General features: G+C 50.6%; 1 protein-coding gene across 1 annotated transcript in view; it reads right to left on the reverse strand.

Annotated features, from left to right (window-relative positions):
* Positions 1-20,494, reverse strand: part of LOC144161601 (galactosylgalactosylxylosylprotein 3-beta-glucuronosyltransferase S-like) — a 43,055-nt gene that overhangs the window by 18,200 nt on the left and 4,361 nt on the right. The window contains exons 2-3 of the mRNA XM_077692240.1: positions 18,569-18,765; positions 7,389-7,586 (exon numbers count right to left, since the gene is read on the reverse strand). Of these exons, the coding sequence (XP_077548366.1) occupies positions 7,389-7,586; positions 18,569-18,765 (395 nt within the window). The remainder of the gene's footprint in view (positions 1-7,388; positions 7,587-18,568; positions 18,766-20,494) is intronic.

Raw genomic sequence — 20,494 nt, forward strand, 5'->3', positions numbered from 1 at the left:
GCGCACTGCTTTGGGACCCCGTTTTCTAAATTGGTGATTACAAATTCGGTTGTGTTTTAAGAGGTATTGCAAAAGGCGGAAGTGGCAACTGGTTCTGATATTGCATTGCAGTGGGGGAAAAAGAGAACACAAACTCATACGGCAAAAAGTGCAGCACAGTCAAAGAAGACAGTAGCATGCATGCATATATACTAATTACAGCAAGAATCTCAGGTTGACAGAAATAGTCAAAACTCAATTTAACTAAGTTGACGGGAGTCGCAAATTATTTCGTTAAAAAGAGAGCTTCGGTAAATCAAGTTAGGCATTTCTTGGTCACTTAAGTTGCGACATTCTATTATATACTGTGGCGGCATCCAGCAAGCTTATGCGGCGTTGTATTTGCGAAGCGTAAATGCTCCGAAAATAAAATTGCGGCCGACACGCATGCAAGAAAGACCACAAAAATAGTTATCTGAGCAAGAACGAACCCCCGGGGAGCTACAAATTTATTTCCCACCAAAGACGTCGATGGTGTTTGCTTGCGTGCACTTTGTAAGCAACGGTCGCGCAGACTTCTCGCAAGTTGGCAGTGCGCGCAGTGCGTCATCCGTATCCTGGTGCGTTCCGGCAAGCATCCGCAGCATACCAAGGGCGTCTATCATTGACTTGGCGTCGGCACAGGAGCTTCTATATCTTCAACGTCTTCGTCAGCGTCTTAAACGCTTTCTTGCATGTCGGGTTTGTCGACTAAGTCGTAGGGACGACGTCGTCCTTTCCCTATTAACATTGTAGAAAGAGTACTGGCTGGAATGCCATGTGCTGCAGCCACGTCACATTTCTTTTGTTTGCTTGTCACTGCACAAATTATGTCCACTTTTTCGTCCAAAGTGGGGCTTTTTCTTTTCTTGGCGGGCTCCATGTCCGACACGCTCGTCACTAGGTTTAGCGGTGCGCTTGCCCGCACACACTACTTCCGTGCACACAAGTAGCAGTGCTAGGCATAACAACTTTGCAACTTCACAAAAACAACATGAGTTGTAACAGAGAACGATCTAAGGAAAGGGCGAAAGCACGCGAACTACCCGCAGAACGATAGCGAAAGAAAAAACAATGCCCACCCTGAAAAACCCGACCACCGAATACCGAATATGAACATCGCCATTTCTTGCGTTTTTTTTTTTTTTTTTTTTGACGAGCGAACTTTTTTTTTTACCTCTGCCGCCATCTAGTGAATTCAACTCAAAATTACAACTCCACTTTTGTGCCGCTCAGTATCGTAAAAGCGGGGCAAAGGTGCTCCGCGATGTTATCCTTGGAGCTATGTATCAATTTTGAGGTGTTCTATTCAAAATAGACCAAAAAATAACTTTCGGAGCTCCGTTTTCTGATAAAAGGTTCGTTAATTAACCGGGGCAGATCATGATATCGGTTTCGTTATTTCGAGCTAGTCAAAGCATTGAGCTCTGGGGGCGTCTGAGGGGGGATCGGAATATCTTCGTTAAATCGGGACTTTCGTTAAATCGGGTTTCGTTAAATCGAGTTTGGACTGCATATGAAAAATTCAAGCGACATAACAAGCGGCAAGCCGTAGTCTTTATGCAGCACTTAAACAAAAGAAACTCGTTATCAGTTCAATGGTTCAGCTGACTCCAGCCAAGAAAAAAAAACAACGAATCATTACCAATAGTGGCAGTAATCGCTGAAGCCAAACGATTCCCGTTGACGACCGTTAAACCGTTTTGGAGGGCGATTTTTCTGGGTACTGACCCGTATAAGCCTTCAATGTCCTGGCGATTCAGCAAACAAAATTTCGTTCGCAGAGAGTTCGGTCACTTCACAGTTGAAAGCAAAACGAAAGGACAAACTGACTGGAAAAGTCTTGATAACCCTAAAAGCAATTGGTTTGACTTCGCGCCTTAGTAAATCTGTTGATAAACTACAGTGAAGGCTCGTTATCGAACTTCAATAATTTGAATGTATGGATAATTTTAACTGTGCTGTTTCGTACGGCCGAGCTCCATAGAAGTCAATCCAAAAAAAAAGTGCGCTAATTCGAACGCGAGTAGGTTCCTTCACGGATAATCAGAACTATACTCGGTTACAACTAAAGAACGGCACCACCTCATGCAGTGTATCACTCCGCCAAAGCGCCGGACCCGTGACGTCAGTGCGCGCGCGTTTTGAAAGGGGTTTGCTATGAATGCGTGATATCGTCTGCCTTGTCTCACGCAGTTTGTTTGTCGTCACTGGAGTCGTTTATAATTATATTAGGTCCAAAAAATCACGGGAACGGCTCACGCCATGTTCAAAATATTCCCAGTAACGCCCTACTTGCGCCGCGCGGAGAAACATCCGGCTACGATGGTAAGGCACAGCGGCAACTTCCGGTGCCGTTCTTAAGTTGTCACCGAGTATACGCTCCCGCTGCCAATACGAGAGGCTGCTGTTCTGCCTCCAAAAAGGGAAGACAAACCGATGGTGAAGCATCTTGACAAATAGCACACACTGACAGAAAGGGAGTACGGCGGGTGAAGGTAAAATCTGACAAATCGAATATAAAACCTCAATGGTGAACGCTTTGGAATGCTTTTATATGAATGGTAGGTGGGTGGAGGCAGGGGCGACGCGAGTGCAGTGGTGTATAGTGGGCCCGTGGTTGAGAAGTACATAATCTGTCGCTGCCAGTGACGAGAGACCCGAAGAGTACGAAGCACCAGTGCAGCCGTCCTCTTGGGAGTTATGCACAGACGGCATGCTGGCCGCCTCTCCAGTTGTGAAGATGGCGAGGATTCCGCTACATTCAGTCGTGAGCAAAAGGTGCCGCCCGCCTGCCGCTTTAAGGACAAAAGGCAGTCAGCAGTCCGTGACTTTTCAAAGCGTCAAACTATTGACATGATATGCCCTATTGCTTCCCGATCGCAGTGTTGGGTTGTTGTTATTGTCCTCGAACCCCGTACGACTAAATCATCTATTTCATACACAATACTTCCCGGATTGCGCGTTTGCGGCAATTTAGGCCCACTCTACCACATCGCCAGGGAGTGCAACCGAAACCCCGACCTTCCCCCATTCCCAGCCCTTCCCGTGAGCAGTGGGAGAGCATGTTATCCAGGTCGAGCCTCGACGACCAGATTATCTTGGCTGACAGAGCGGCCAGCGCTAGGATTGCCCATGGACTTTTTGGACTGTACGTAGGAATGCGCCCCTCAATTCATTTTTGCTCAGTAAAGTTTCTTCTTCGCCTTGTCCTCTTTCATATTTCGAACGTTAGTTAATTCGAACTCAGACGGCGTCCCTCTTAGGTTCGAATTAACGCGCTGATATACTGTATAAGATAACTGTAGAAATTCGAGAGGCGAAACAGCCGAAATAGTCGATAGTCCGTAAGCGTCATTACTAGGGGATCGTATGTACATACTATATGAAAGGGCTTTTTAGAGCGAAACATCTATTAACTTAGGTACACAACCCGACATCACTTTCGAGGCCAGGTTGACGCTACGAGCGCTACAGGGCCAAGTAAGTGCCCCAAGCGCTTGCGCACAGTGAAAGCGCTCCAAGGGGACGGGGTGCGGACAGCGGGACAGTGGGACGGCGCGTGCCATCAGAAAATTACAGAAGGCGCTGGTTGCATCGAAGTTCACGGCAAGTTCAGCGGCGAGTTAGCATGAGAGAGAGAGTGCGAGAGAGAGAGAGAGAGAGAGAGAGAGAGAGAGAGAGAGAGAGAGAGAGGGGGGGGGGGGGGAGGGAGGGAGGGAGGGAGAGGGAGAGGGAGAAGAGCCACACTTTATTCATGGCTGGTTCAGGGGACGGGGTTGGCGGGCGCCCAGAGGGCCAGCGTCTGCGTGATTTGCCAAGCGGTGCATTAGTGTGGGCGTTCAATGCCCGCTCTTGGCGCAAAAACGGAGCTTTCGCTTCACGGACTTGGCTTAACCGCGTTCAACCAGGAAAATTTCTTTCGGTCACGGGGCCCCTTATTTAATGAAGGGTCTTTCACAAATGAAAGACCGTAGGGCACTCCCAATATGGGCCAGGTATACCTAGGAGCACATCGTACCGCGCGTTACGGCAAAGCGGAAGGACGAACGTACGGGTGGTATTCTGGAGGCTGTGTACACGTTGAAAGGACTCTGCAGCGCTTCCAATGAACGGTTTCTCTCTTGCCTTCGCGTCTGGCAACAGTGCAAAAGCCATAGTTATTTGCTGCGTGATTTGCTCGTCGCGGCAGATACGCCTTCTGTTTCACTCATTCATTCATTCATTCATTCATTCATTCATTCATTCATTCATTCATTCATTCATTCATTCATTCATTCATTCATTCATTCATTCATTTTGCATTTTCGTAACAACAACAGAAAATGCAGGAAGGAGGGCAAAAAGCTGGTCGCAGCCAGCTTGACAGGGACCCAACTCCCTTCACAAAGCAGTGCGGCACATAGCGAACAATTCCGGAATTTCTTATTTGCAGGTAAAAAAGCAACACCAAGCAAAAAAAAATTGGATTGGAAAAAAACGTTTTTTTATCATGCTTTTCACGTTCACAAAAAAAAAAATCATGACACTGGACACTTGCAGTGTAATGTAGAGAATGATAAAAGAAAAAATTATCATATAGTACATAGTTACAACTTTTAGCTTCGGGGGAAAAAGTGCAGGATTCTACAGCACAAAGAATATAGGAAAAAAGAACTGCAACGCATCGGGATCACGTTAAAACGCACAATGGCAAATACAACTGTAACAATGCACAGTAATTCAAAGAAAGGTTAACCTGTGGCTTTCTTTTTAAGGTGGCTATCGAATGCGTTCATTGCTGCAACTCAAGGAATGCCGCTACACCACTGTAATGACATAATTCCAGCGGACGAAGAACGCCAAGACCGCGAAAGAGAAAGAAGTCTTTTGAGCGAGTTTACAAGTTATCTGATGGGCACAGAGCAGTTAAGTTCTGGCTCAGGTACTTTGCGACCCACTAAATCTACGTACTGGGTGTGTTGGTTGAATACGTTCTGCAAGCATTTCTGTTTAAAGGGGCCCTGAAAGGCATTTTGAGCACACTAAATGAAGTAGCGCAATCGTTAGATTGGGTCGTCAAGGTCATCTGGGCCAAGTATTACTCTTTTACGCGCAGCGGAAAGCTCACACTTTTGTTGCAAAGTTTGTCGCTTTTTTCTCACCCTTTCCTTCGTGTTTTTGGACGCCGCCATCTTCACATGTCTACATCATCGATTCCCCGATGTTCGTCATGAGCTAGACATCCTGCTATTGGGCGGCTTTTTCACGCACTTCCGGCAAAGAGATGAGTCGTCTGCTCAGCGTCGACTCGCCGGCTGATCTGCCAGCGTAGTGCCGGAGTGCTTGGACATTTTACGACAAACGAAACAAGTGTAAACAAACGCTTAACCGTTCGTATTGAATGCAACACGGCCATAACACGACATGGATATTCTCTTACCGGAGTACGCCCCATAAAGAAAGCGTTGAAGCCCCGTGGCACTTCTTTCGTGCAATCGCAGAGAACGCCCTGAGCCGAATGCCCAGGTTTGACGGATACATTTTTTTCCACTTCAAAACAATCCAGAGATGCGTTTCGAACGAACACAACGTCACAACATGCGTTGCAAGTCTGAACCGCGATTGACAGACGATGGGCTGCCTCCTCCTGCCCCTCGTAAATTCGGCACTCACCTCGCGCGCGGTTTGCGGGGACGAACAGCAAGTCACTTAACTCTGGCGCGCAAGCCGAGATGGCTTTTAGCCACGCACACTGCACATACCCCATGCGAGGTTGAGTCGTACGTCGCTCGAGAAAGATAATCCAGGCCATGGGAAGCACTATCCACCCGTAGAAGCACAACGTCGCATTTCATCGCGAAACAAAGGCGTCCACAACACACACACCATCGCCTCCTGTAATGCCAAACGCATCTCGCACTTCCAAATGAGAGTGAGTAGTATGCCTGCAGTGCCCATATGCCGCGAGGTGGGGCCCCAAGCTGAACCGGGATCACGCAACCGTAACAGACCTCTGGGGTGGTTTGTGCCTTGTTGCCAAGGCAACCGATGTTTGAGATCGTCAAAGAAAGGCGCTCGCTCCAGCGCTAGAAAGCTGAGAGCCGCGCCGGAGCATGTTTAGCCAACGTTGCCGCTCTCCACCACGCGTCGCCCCAAGCTGAACTGGTCACATGATTGAAGCGTTTTGTGCACGGGTTCTGTATCGGCTTAAAATGTCTTTTTCACGTGGCGCCGGCAGGAATTACCACCACCGCAAAATAAGACCCGGCACCAGCGGGGCCACATCTGATAGGGCGCTTTTTGGATAAACAGTGCGCGGTGCATGAAAGGGACCGAGCGCAAGATCCTCCCCAGCGGCTGCGAGTTCGCCGCCGATTAAAAGTCACGTGCTGCACTGCAGCAACGCACACCGCGAAAGGGCAAGGCCAGGCCACCGCACACATGCGGCCAGATTTTTCGTTCGCTTATCCATCCTTCAGCGGAGTGCGGAATTCATGGTGTCAACAAAACTTGCCCGTAGCAGACGGCAGTCGGAGGAGCGTAATGCGGAAGTACGTCACCGCTGACTAACGCAGCATCATGGGAGGCAGTGCTCCGCGCCGTCAACAGTTGAAAAGAGGAGGAAACGCGGCGCGACGATAATGCGCGGTTTTTGATTTACGATTTCTCGGCTAATACTCATCGCTTTAACAAAATTCTTGCGGGAGGAGATTGCTAATACATTGTCTTATTTGGTTACATGTAGATCCATGCATCGGCGGAAGGTATTTCAGGACCCCTTTAAAAAAAAATGGCTGCGGCTTAACTCAGATAACCTTGGATATGCAAAGCAAGAGCTTGGCTTTGTCCCTTTGAGTCTTGGTTTTGCTTGGTTAACCTTTGATGTAGCTATATTGCCAACCACGGCTAAAAACCGTTCGGTCCCGTGCAACGCTCACAGGAGGAGGCCCGGCGAACGCGGCGTTCATTCGCGGCGAACGCGGCGTTCATTCACGGCGAACGCGCCGTTCCTTTTCGCCGGGCGCGAGACGAGTCACGTAACCCTAGACGACCCAGCGGCGCATGCGTGGGAGGCTGCGGGGGTGGTCGTCTGCCAATCAGCTGATCGGCTGCTACCGCGGCGGCAGCCGCCGCTCATATCTGCAGAACTACTTAAAACGAGACCTTGTACGCAGTGCCGAAAGCGGGCCCGGCGAATCAGGCGATGCGCTTCGAGGGGTGTGTCTCCGGTCAAAAGGTCAACTTGCGCATCTTCCGCGAAACTGCTCGACGAAAGTAGTAAAGCTTCGCTTCAAAAACGTTCGAAGAAGTATTGCAGGGTCCCTTTACCATTAAACTGGGGCATAGCGGAATTTCCTACCAGACAGCTTCTGGGAGCATGCGCATACCTCGTCGAATATGCGATGATCGTAGGTGTTGTCATCGTCGGCAAAGTACACCACACCGGGCTGCGAGGCGTTCCTCTGGAGCCACTGGATGCCTGCATTGCGTGCCGACACTCCGCGACCCTTCCCGCGAAGGCTGCGTGGACACGGGCCCAGGAGGTGTACGTGCGGGATCCCGCATTCTTCGAGCAGCCTGGACACCTGGGAGACGCGTGGCCGCGCACACCTGACGGGACCGTGAGCCTCCTCAGGGAAGCCGCCGGCGCAACTGTTTCACGTGCGCCCACGACTCGACAAGTGGGGGCAGTGGCCATGGCCGACTCAAGCGCTCAAAGCTAGCGACATCTGACTGAACGGACAGAGTTGGCCCTCAGCTTCATACCCGAAGCCCCGGACCAGTGGCACCTCGTGTTAATAAAGCTATATCTCTCTCTCTTGTCGCAACTCTTGCACGACTAATTACTCATATGTTTCCGAGTGTCATATACCAGTGACCACTCAACCTTGCTTTGTGTGCATGCCACACTAAGCAGAATGGAGCTGCCTCCTCGTTGTCGAGAAATGGAAGCTGCGACGTCTCACTGCATGGGCGGCAATTTTTCATGATCACTCGCTCACCTATTCACTCACTCACTCACTCGCGAAATGGTAGCCCGTCAACACTCACTATCGCTGTCATTGCACTCTAGTGTAGTGTAGTGTAGTGTGCAGTCGTGGAAAAATGAAACGCGGGCACGAAAATATGAACCGAAACACACAAATAGTGCGATTTCTTTCCATTCAATCCCAGAAGATGAGTGGTTTAGTTACAAGAGCAGTGTTAGAAAATGTGGCTTTCGAAATGCAGTAAAAGCTGGTTAATTCGAACTCGAAGGGACCATAAAATTGTCAATGATTGGAAATCGCGCCAGGCCACACTGCGTGGGCGGAGGACAACGAAGCCACCTATGGACTCGTTATCGCTAATCAGGCGCTGTTTGTGGCAGGTGATTTGGTAAATAATGTTTTGTAAATAATAATGACATGAGATGGAGTACTGGCGCCGGTGGCGCGGCGCCCTCTGTTGGAGCGAAATACGCTGTTGCAAAAGTGCAGCGCGGCCGCCACGCTGTTGTTTTTCTGTTTCGTTATTTTGCATCTCTAGTAAGTTTCGTTTGGTTTGGGTTTGCAACACATTGCAATCCCTCTGGGCCGACTTCTTCTGCGAGGAGCGATGGCAACCAGGGGATCATAGTTCGAATTAACCTTTCTGGATACCGACGCGTTCGAATTATCCGGAGTTTTCCCCCATTGAATTATTCAGGGCTGTGCCGGGACCAGGGCGTGAGTTCGAATTAACCGGAAGTTTGAATTAACCGAGTGCGAATTTCCCAGCTTTTACTGTATACCAATATCCCATCATTATGGGACCGTAATAAACAGTATTATTCAGTTTTGCGTGTTCAGATTCATCTTTTCGTGTCCGCATTTCATTTGTCCGTGGCTGTAAGTAGCGCAGTACCACTACTACTAATGGGTGACCGGTAAAAAGCGCGAAGGCTCATGGGTGCATTGTTTTCTCCCGCGGAGAGCCGTCACTTCCGGTTATGGAGCTCTCCTGGCCACCGTACGCCGTCGGCTTTCACGCGCGTGTGGGCTTGTTTACCTGTTTCCAATGGGGGAAAAAAACGCTCATGCATCGGGAATTCCACAAATAACAACGACTGACCCTACTAGGGGTTTATCCGACAGGTAAGCACCATGTGACAAATAAACAACACGCACACAAGCGCCTGACAGCCGCCGGCGCACGCAGGCGTACGGGAGGGTTGGAGAGATCTCGAACCGGAAGTGGCGGTAGCAGACGACGTACCCATGAGCCTTCTCGCTTTTTACCGGTCACCTATTATAATAATAGTAACTGTAGTACAGTCGACTCACGATAATTCAAACTGGAAGGTACCCCAGAATTTTGTTTGAATTATCAGAAGTTCTCATATATATGACTCTCGGCAAGGTGACAGCGCACATTATGATTAGGCATTGATTTTAATCACATTTTTGAAAATTTTTCTAAGCGTTTTTGAGCCATAATTGCACAAAATAAACAGAAAGCAGAGGAGTGAGGTCGGCAGGCCGAATGCCGTGCCCGTAACTTTCGTAACCGCCGTGTCGTTTTTAATTTTTATTTTTTGCTGACACGTACGCGACGCGCGAATACGTGATTGGGCGTTTTTCTTTTTTGTTTTTTTTTTTTTTGACAGTCGCCCGCGTGGTTCTGACCGTTAGACAATTGTAAGCAGTCAGCCATGTTTAGACGTTTTTTTTCAGGCCTGTTCCTTGTTTTGGTTTGTAATTCGCATCTTGAAAACGGTCAATGAGGCCAGAAAGTTGAGAAACGTCACGGTCTACCTCATTTGTGCTTCGTTTCAAACGTTTGTTTACTAGCAACGCCCTTTTCTTTGAAGGCTTGAGGCGCCTATTTTTAATTTTTGACTGCTATGATTATAGAAGCACGCAAATTTTCAAATACTTGCGAGAAAGCAGTAGATGTTTCCCAGCTTAGACGCGCAAAAAGTACGAATTAACCGAACGACGGAGTTTGAATTAAGAGGCTTTTAAATACACCGAAAGGACAACGGGCTAGCCAAAAATTTCAATTTTGTTTGAATTAACCGAAGGTACAAATTCTCAGAGTTTGAATTATCGCGAGTCCACAGTATTATCTATCATGGGCATTATTAAATGTCTTATTAAAATTATTAAATAAAATCCCATTATTTCCTTGCACCTTTCCGGAACTCCACAAGAACTAACCACAACAGGTCAATACGGTTACCCAAAGCCACAACAACTTTCACAAAAACTGTTTTCCCGTCATCTATAGCGTACTGGAACCAGCAACCAAAATCTGCCGTGAACTGTGAAACGACAGAGTCCCTCACTCACGAAACTGAAGGACGAAAACTTTTCATCCAGAGCATGTGAGCGCGAAACGCGCTGCGTGAGAGTGGCTCCCTCTTCAAGAAACAGAAGACATTGATTGTTTCTAACTATTGCGATAGTTAAGGTGATAAATTATTAGCAGCAAAAACTAATGATCAAGACTACACGGTTCATTGTAAACTGTTTCTAAAACTGCCCGATCGCCTTCGGTTTGTGTGTTTTCGCATGTGATCATGTCATCTGAGCATTGCATCTTTGACACTTTTGTTTATACTGTACTCAGGCATTGAATTGTTTTTTTTTCTTATCTCGGAATGTGTTGATGCCTTTCTGTAAGTGCCCCGTTGTGACTGTATTGCATGTCGTCACAGGGAATACGTGGCATATGTTGGCGGCAGAGCAGATGACAGGAACCACGGTTGATGATTGAGCGATGTATTTGCAAGATGAGACGATCTATTTGCAAGCGGCCATAGCGCAGCCCGCGCCGGCTGCATGCCAGCCACACCCTCGACGTCGTCGATGCCGGGCCATGGCTCCTTGGGTCATTGTCCACGTATGCCCCATGGCAATATCTTATGTACCACTCCTCACTCTTAATAAAAAAAGTCGTAAAAAGGTAGTAACGGCCGTATTTACTAACTCCTTACGAACCGAACTACCCCGCGGTTTTGTACGTAGGCTCTGCCACTAACAACTGCATGGTTAGTAAATAACTGAGTGTAGGAAGTGAAGTAGTAAGCCCTAGATTAAGGTCGTGCTTATAACTAGGTTGTGCATGGCCAGTTAGTAAACGCATGTAGCTCAGAAGAGTGCTATCGCTGGGACTTTACTAGTGGGGGTAGTGGTGCTTACTGCCTGGTTCGGTTAGTAATTCTGACAAGTGCTATATTTACTACCTCCAGTTACTAAGTACCTAGAGTATACTGGGACAAGCAATTTGTTAGTATTCCATTAGTGAATGGCCCGACCTTTTTTTTAAGAGTGCTGCTTGGATAAGGTCTGCGATATTTCACGATAAAAATACGAAAATGCTCCAATGCACTCCGTGCACATGGTGAACCACCGAAGCTGTCACGTGCGGCCAGCGTTTACGCCGGTGTTACTCCTTAAATGTTTCAATAAAGCCTTCTCCTGTACACGTTTTAGTATTTTCTTTCATTCACATTCCTGCTTGCGGCGTAGCTGATCGCTGGCTGCCTGTCTTGTTGAGTACGTGAGGCGCGTGGACTTCCCATTCCGAAGTAACATGCGGCGGGTGTTTGCCATTACCACGTTGACTCTGCTCCGGCCGGAAGCACCCCTCGGCACTTGCCGCCGTTATCGCTTTATCTACGCTTCTCACAGCAGCTCGCTGCGTGCCCGCTCTTCCACGTGCGAGACAAACCCAGCTAGCCACACTCTCCTCTCACCCCTCTGCAGGGGAGTTTAATTAAACGTTTTCTGCGTACACAGGACCGCTTTCCCTATACATATTGCCGCGAACCATACATTGGGTTTGTTTATTTGTGTTTTGCTTTTACCGCCCGGCTGCGCCGGTCTGTGTTATCTCTGCGCCAAGGGAAGCGCGTGTTCCATTCTTTCTTTCTGTGCCGCATGTGTTATCTGTTGTGATAGGGAGAGCATTCCGATCTAACGTGAACAGCCCAGAATAATCTTCTTGGATCTACTATGTTCTCGATGCGAATCGACGTTTCGAGAACCACGCGCGCCAAAAGATAAAAAGCCTGCAGTGCGGACGCCGGGGCATTCGATTCGACGACACTCGCCTGTGCAAGTCACTTTGTTGACCGCTGCTTCGCCGCCTCTGTATTCTTTTGAGTTGTTAGGGGAGCACAAGTTCGCTCCAATAAACGTGTTTCTGATTCAAGACAACTGCATCGTCCTTGTCTTCGTGACATCTGGTGGAGGTACTGGGTACGCACCCTTCATGCCCACTACAACCTCGGGAAGCCGCCAAGCCAGTCCAACAAGAGCCAGCCCCCGCCTGCAAGATTTACCACCCGAGTTCGGTTTGATGCCAGAAGGGCCCAAGAGAAGGAACGCTGCAACCAACACCATGGTACAAGAAACAACGTCGCCAATCGTCCTGCAGCAGCCCCGGGAACCGCCATCGTTCCGGGGAGCCCCCGCTGAAGACCCCGAAGAATGGTTGGAGAAGCTGGAGCGCGTCCGCATCTTCAACAGGTGGGACGACGAAGAAACTTTCCGGCATGTCTTCTTTTACTTAGAAGATGCTGCTCGAACTTGGTTCGAGAACCATGAGAGTTCTTTGACCGACTGGACTCACTTCAAAAGGGAGTTCCTGAAGACATTCACTACCGTTGTGAGAAAAGAGCGAGCTGCGCTTTTGCTTGAAACTCGGACACAACACCCCAACGAAGGGGTCGTGATCTTCGTTGAGGAGATGAAGCAATTATTTCGCCGCGCGGACCCCGAAATGACGGAAGAAAAGAAGTTACGCTTCTTGATGCGCGGTGTGAAGGAGGAGCTGTTTGCTGGACTTGTCCGCAACCCGCCCAAAACCATCGCTGAATTCGTGACCGAAGCCAGCACGATTGAGAAGGCTCTCGAAATGCGTGCTAAGCAGTATGACCGGAACTTTGTTGGCGCGGCCAGTGCGAACTACATCGACAACATGCGGATTCCGGCTGATAGCCTACGCGAGACCATCCGCGCAGTAGTGAGAGAGGAGCTGCGGAAACTTTTCCCGACGACGCCGCAACCCCAAGTCGCTTGCCTAGCTGACGTGATCCGGGAAGAAGTTCAAAACGCTTTGGGAACTTCTGTGGCATCCGAAGTACACTGCGAGCCTCAAGCTATGACGTACTCCGCGGCTGTTCACCGACCCCGCCCTGCTCCAACACGTCGTCAAGAGGCACGTCGTCAAGAGGCCCCGCCCTACCGCCGCCCACTGTCGCCCGCCCGACCCCCGGTAGCACAAACCCAGACGCCGAGGAAGACTGACGTATGGCGAACACCGGATAATCGTCCTCTGTGCTACCACTGCGGAGAGGCCGACCACATCTACCGTCGCTGCCCATACAAGAGACTCGGAATACGTGGTTTCTCCGTCGACGCACCACGCCCCAGACCCGGCCAGCACCCATCTGAGATTGAAGAATACCTGTCGAACACCAGCCGTGGACCAGCCCGTTTCAACCGTTCGCCGTCGCCCTACCCGTACAAGTCGCCGGACCGCCGTAGCAGTGCTGACTTCGCACGTGGAAGGTCTCCCAGCCCACGCGGGGAAACTAAAGGCGGCAACTTCTGGAGGTGAAGTTGCTCTACGGCGAAAAACTGGAAACCCTCCAACGACGCAAGGATGCGCTGAAGACAGTGATTCACGACATGCTCTCATCCCGACGACCCGACCTAACCCTGACGAGACTCCCGAACACGACGACAGCTACACGGCGCGACGCGTACCCGACCTGACCGAGACGTCCGTTGAGAAGACGACGACAACGACGACGCACAGTGCCCGACCATCAACACGTACAAGCAGAGATACGACGCCCCGATGAACCCGGAACTCGAGGAAGACTGCATCTGACGTCAAGGTGTCCATCGACGGCTTTGACGTTGTCGCCCTCGTAGACACGGGAGCTGACTATTCGGTAATGAGCGGACCATTTGCGTCTAAACTGAAGAAAGTTATGACCAGATGGGACGGTCCGCACATACGCACAGCAGGAGGCCACCTCGTGACGCCAAGTGGAACGTGCACATCGCGCGTCACCATAGACGGCACAACGTACCCTGCGGCGTTCGTCGTTCTGCCTAACTGCTCCCGCGACGTGATTCTCGGAATGGACTTTTTGACGGACAACGGCGCAATAATTGATCTGCAGACCAAGTCGATAACATTTTCCTCCGATCACTCCACGACGCCGCAGCCGAACCCCGATCACCGTGCTGCTGTCAGGATCGCCGACGATCACATCACCCTGCCACCCCGCGCAAGCTTGATGATCGCCGTCTACTGTGAGGATGCTGCTTCTGACATCGACGCTATCGTAGAGAGTGATCGAAGGTTGCTTCTCGACCGCGGTGTCTCCGTCGCAAGAGGCATTGCGCACTTTAAGCAACGCAAATCTCACGTTTTGGTCACTAATTTCACCGAAGAGTACCAGCATTTAAACAAGGGAGCTGCAATTGCGTTCCTCGAAGAAACGCAAGAAGCAAGTAAAGTGATCGCAGTCGCCGACTTTGAACGCACACCCGTAGAAACCTTCAAGCTCCAGCCATTCGACGTGAATCCGGCGCTACCGCAAGAACAACGGAAAAAATTATTGGCTTTGCTGCGTCGCTATAGCGAATGTTTTTCGTCGAGCGCAAAACTACGTCAGACCCCTCTAGCGAAGCACCGAATAATAACCGAAGATGGAGCCCGACCTACCCGACAGTCACCGTACCGCGTCTCTTCACACGAACGGGAAGCCATCCGGACTCAAGTCGACGACATGCTGAGCGATGACATTATACAGCCATCGAAAAGCCCCTGGGCTGCGCCCGTCGTACTCGTAAAGAAAAAAGACGGCACATTAAGGTTTTGCGTTGACTACCGGCGACTGAACAAAATCACGAAAAAGGACGTGTACCCCCTCCCCCGAATCGACGACGCCCTCGACCACCTCTGCCACGCGAAGTACTTCTCATCGATGGACCTGAAGACCGGCTACTGGCAAATTGAAGTGGACGAGAGAGACCGAGAGAAGACTGCATTTATAAACCCAGACGGCCTATACGAGTTCAAGGTGATGCCGTTTGGGCTGTGCACAGCACCAGCGACGTTTCAAAGAGTCATGGACACTGTGCTAGCTAGCCTTAAGTGGCACACCTGCCTCGTATACCTCGATGACGTAGTGGTATTCGCCCGGACGTTCGACGAACACCTTGCAAGGTTGGAGTCTGTACTCGAGGCCATTCGTACGTCGGGGTTGACGCTGAAGCCTGAAAAGTGCCGTTTCGCATACGGGGAACTCAAGTTCTTGGGCCACGTCGTCAACGCCGCGGGAGTCCTACCTGACCCGGCAAAAACTCCAGCCATTGCGAACTTCCCAAGGCCGAAAGACAAGAAGGGCGTGCGAAGATTTCTCGGGCTGTGCGCATACTACCGGCGCTTCGTCGCAAACTTCGCACGCATTGCAGAGCCACTCACGCGCTTGACGAAAGATAGCACCCCTTTCAGCTGGGAAAACGACCAAGAAAAAGCATTCGGCGAGCTGCAAAAACGCCTGCAAAGCCCGCCCGTGCTCGCTCATTTCGACGAAAATGCCGAAACGGAAATGCACACGGACGCCAGTGATATAGGCTTGGGTGCCGTCCTTGTCCAAAAGCAAAGCGGCTGCGAAAGGGTAATCGCCTATGCCAGCCGTGGTCTGTCGAAGGAGGAGAAAAACTATTCTGCCTCTGAGAAAGAGTGCCTGGCTATTATATGGGCGATTTCAAAATTTCGCCCATACGTGTATGGAAGGCCATTCAAGGTTGTAACAGACCACCATGCGCTGTGTTGGCTCGCCAATTTGAAGGACCCCTCTGGCCGTCTTGGGCGGTGGAGCCTGCGCCTGCAGGAGTTCGACGTTACAGTCATTTATAAATCCGGCAGGAAACACTCCGACGCCGACTGCCTGTCCCGCGCCCCCGTCGACCCACCACCACAAGACTCTGAAGACAGCGCGTTCTTCGGGATCGTGACGGAGAGCGACCTAGCCGCCCAGCAGCGTGCCGACCCCGACTTACGCGTCATAATCGAGTACCTCGAGGGATGCAACGTTGCCGTTCCTAGGACCTTCAAACGCAGCTTACCAGCATTCAGCCTGAGAAACTCCGTCCTTGTGAAGAAGAATTTCAGCCCCGGAACAAGAGCGAATTACCTTCTCGTCATCCCCGCGGACCTTCGTGACGAAATTTTGAAAGCGTGCCACGACGACACGTCTTCCGGACATCTGGGCACAGCCCGCACTATTGGAAAAATCAAGGCGAGGTACTACTGGCCCGGCCTTACCTATGACGTCACCCACTACGTCCGGAGCTGCCGTGACTGCCAGCGACGAAAAACGCCGCCGACAAGACCCGCCGGACTTCTGCAACCGATCGCCGTCCCATCGAGACCATTTCAACAGATTGGAATGGACCTTTTAGGCCCGTTCCCTACGTCACGATCACAGAACAAGTGGATTGTCGTAGCGACAGACTACATGACGCGCTACGCAGAGACCGCCGCTCTTCCGAGGGGGACTGCACAAGAAGTGGCGAAGTTCTTTATAAGCCAAGTTGTGCTGCGACATGGAGCCCCGGAAGTCCTAATCACAGACCGCGGAACGGCATTTACTGCGGAGCTGATGCAAGGAGTATTACGCTACAGCAACACGGATCACCGAAGAACGACGGCGTACCACCCCCAAACGAACGGGCTAACAGAACGTCTGAACAAGACAATCGCAGATATGCTGTCAATGTACGTTAACGTTGAACATAAGTCTTGGGACGAAGTGCTCCCTTATGTCACGTTTGCGTACAACACGGCTATCCAGGCGACGACACAGCTGACGCCGTTCGAGCTTGTCTACGGTAGAAGGCCGACTATGATGCTCGACGCCATGCTTCCGCACGTAGAAGACGACGACCTCAACGCCGACGTCCACGGATATCTTCAACGTGCGGAGGAGGCCCGCCAGCTCGCTCGAGTTCGTACAACGGACCAGCAGCTGGTGGATGCGGGCCACTACAACCTCCGACGCCGAGACGCCGAGTACCAACCAGGGGATCGTGTGTGGGTTTGGACTCCCATCCGACGACGCGGACTCAGTGAGAAGCTCCTGCGACGGTATTTCGGACCCTACCAGATTCTACGACGTGTTGGCCAACTTACCTACGAAGTGATCCCCGATGGTGACTCCGGCACATCACGACGACGCACGCGGCCTGAAGTCATCCACGTGGTTCGCTTAAAACCTTTCTACGGACGATGACGAACTTTTATTTTCATTTGTTCGGACTGTCGCTTATGTTAGCATCGGGTCGATGCACTCTTAGAGGGGGGGTAATGCCGCGAACCATACATTGGGTTTGTTTATTTGTGTTCTGCTTTTACCGCCCGGCTGCGCCGGTCTGTGTTATCTCTGCGCCAAGGGAAGCGCGTGTTCCATTCTTTCTTTCTGTGCCGCATGTGTTATCTGTTGTGATAGGGAGAGCATTCCGATCTAACGTGAACAGCCCAGAATAATCTTCTTGGATCTACTATGTTCTCGATGCGAATCGACGTTTCGAGAACCACGCGCGCCAAAAGATAAAAAGCCTGCAGTGCGGACGCCGGGGCATTCGATTCGACGACACTCGCCTGTGCAAGTCACTTTGTTGACCGCTGCTTCGCCGCCTCTGTATTCTTTTGAGTTGTTAGGGGAGCACAAGTTCGCTCCAATAAACGTGTTTCTGATTCAAGACAACTGCATCGTCCTTGTCTTCGTGACAATATAAAGCTTCGCTTTAGAAAATTCGCCACGTATGTGCTCCTTTCGTTGCAAATGTCGCCGAAAGGCGATAGTCCACCGGTGCCCCTGCCATGTTAACGACTCCCTTCTCTTTCCCGCTCACCTCTTACACTCATCCTCTTCTGTCTCCTCCAAAAATAACACGCTGGAGCTTTGCTGAATTCCATTTAAATTTACCGCGTTCCACTGCTCCAAGTCGGGTGTCTCGATGCCAGCGCTGCCGTACGGCGGAGACGCGCATAAATTGAAGCACCCTACTACAACGTTTATAGAACCACGTTGCCCTACTCCACGAGCGTTCCAAGGGGAACGTGGATCCTATCGAGTGGACGCTTTCGTTGCTATTGCCATTTGATTTCTTAAATGCCGCCAGGAGGTAGCGCTGGAAACAGCAGGCGGCGGTTTTCTGCCGTTGATGTTGTATTTCATTTGCTATCGCAATGAACAAGCATCCATGAATTTTTTAATAAAAGAACACTGCAAATATCACTTATGTAATGATTTGCTGCCTTATATTTGCGTTATGTCTTGTTCTTGTTCAGCAATGCTGACAAGTATGTACACTGACACCGGACTTAGACGTTAAAATTTTGTGTGAGTATATAAGACTATTGCGCACCTTTCGTTTCATTTTGACCAGGGGGGCTGAATGGAGTCACAGATACACAGGCAGACAGACATACAGACAGACCGAAATTTCTGCGTTTAAGTAGCCCAAGAAAGACTATATGTCGTCTTTAAAAAACACCTCGTGGTCATTACCGCCTTGGTGGGACGGACGGCGTCCTCGACGAGCACCCAGAAGACGTTGGTGGCGAGCATGAGCGCGTGAGCGAGCCGGTAGAGGTTGGGTATCTGCGTGGCTTGACGATGGGTGGGCGTCACCACGTACACGGTGGGAACCGGTTTCTTCGTCGCCGCCGGTGTCTCCGTCAGTGGATGCGGCCAAGTCCAAAAACCTGGAACAGTTCAAGACAATTCGCATACACGCACTCTCCATGTGCCAATTCGGCGGCGATAGGTGGATCACACTCGCACAATTCGGACGAAATGATCTTGTTTGCCGTTGTTTGTGCGTCGAGTGAATGGAAAAGGAAGGTAAGAGCACTGGGCATATTTTTAGCTCGGCAGGGAGCTTCCCTGCATACAACCCAGTGTGGGGGAAGGAAAGCATGGGTAGAGTGAAAGGATAGAGCTGAGTATTAACGGTATAAAGAAGGAGAGGAGAAAGAATAAAAGACAGGGTTAAGTCAGTCAGGGCACATCAGTGATTAGCCTGACAGTACACGCTACAGTCGCTTTGTAAGGCCGGTCGCTCCCAGGCAGTAGAGCAGCTGGGCAAGGACCTCACGTTGGGTAGCCGCAGGCCCCTTCGGGAATTGAAGGTCCTCCATGCCGGCGCAGAGAAGGCCTTGGCGCTGGAGCGCTCTGTGGAGCTCTGCTCTCAGCGCATGATCCTGGCTACGTCGTAATTAGTGTGAAGAAGAACGGAAGGCGAATGGGGCCACACTGAACTGAGATACCAATTTAGGGCAGCTTCAAATTTTCGCGCCAGTGGCGATAACGTGACTGAGCAACCACTCCTTTTATGCGCTCTGATGAGGTGGAACAGGGCGGGATTGGGTATGAATAACACCGCTCGCCAAAGTGTGCGCCGCCTCGTTACACGAGTTAGTGGAGTGTTCCGTTGCCCTGTTTTGTCAAATTCGAATTTCTTTGGTGTCGAATACCTTCCTAGCAAGCAGCTTGATGAAGGCGCAGACGCGGTCTAGTACATTCGACTCGGTACCCGGACTGCAGGGGAGTAGCCAAGAAGGGGCACGCCAGGCCCGTGCCCCCCCCCCCCCCAAAAAAAAAAAAAAAAAAAACATTCGTGCCAGGCTGGCATGTGGTTCAAGTCGCCTGATGAACCGCCTGCAATCACCTGCAGGCACGGAACCCCCAGCTTCAAGGAAGGACTAAGCCAAAGTATTATCTCTGTGGCCACTCCAGATGCTGTACAGTCGGCCAAATCTCTAACTGGCGTGTGCGAGCGGCGCCTTTTCATGCGTCAGCGTCGTACGACGGAAGCCAAGTTCCAAACAGGGCGAGATTAAATGCATGCTCAAAAAAAATCGCGCCAATCCACCCCGTGAATGTGGTTGGAAAGCAAAGCTGTAAACGGCACCCATAACGATTACCCATGCGACGTCAATTAAATTCACTCACATCGCTCTACAAATTGCAAAACCAGAGAGAACTGAAATGCACTTAACCACACCATTTATTACTTCAAAGAGGTATTCTTGTTGAGGTTAAATCAATGCATGAATCATGAACGGTGTTTGGTTGAGTTGTATTGGTGTAGAACAAGATTGGAAACTTTTTTTTATAAAATTAAAGTAAGCTCCAACCCGGTGTTAGACGATCTGCCTTCGCCGTCTCTGCGCCGCGGACGGAGGCGACGAGATTTGCGGCACAAAAGGAGGAGGAGGAAGTAATACTTCTGTTCAGATTTCTGAACGGCCCAGAGTGCAGCCCTGGGGAGTGAGTCCTTCTTCTGTGGGGCCCATATGCAGTCCGCGCGGCCTGTGTACTGTCCACCCGCTGAACCTGGGTAGGTAGAGAGGGCCTGGACAGCAGCATCTCCCATTGCTTTTGTTGGGTAGTTGACGGAAGGAGAGGAGGGTGCTCAGGGCTAAAGTCGCA

The sequence above is a fragment of the Haemaphysalis longicornis genome, unplaced genomic scaffold, assembly GCF_048455015.1.
Source record: "Haemaphysalis longicornis isolate Haplotype H1 unplaced genomic scaffold, Haemaphysalis longicornis Haplotype H1 scaffold_12, whole genome shotgun sequence".
In the NCBI taxonomy this organism is placed as follows: Eukaryota; Metazoa; Arthropoda; class Arachnida; order Ixodida; family Ixodidae; genus Haemaphysalis; species Haemaphysalis longicornis.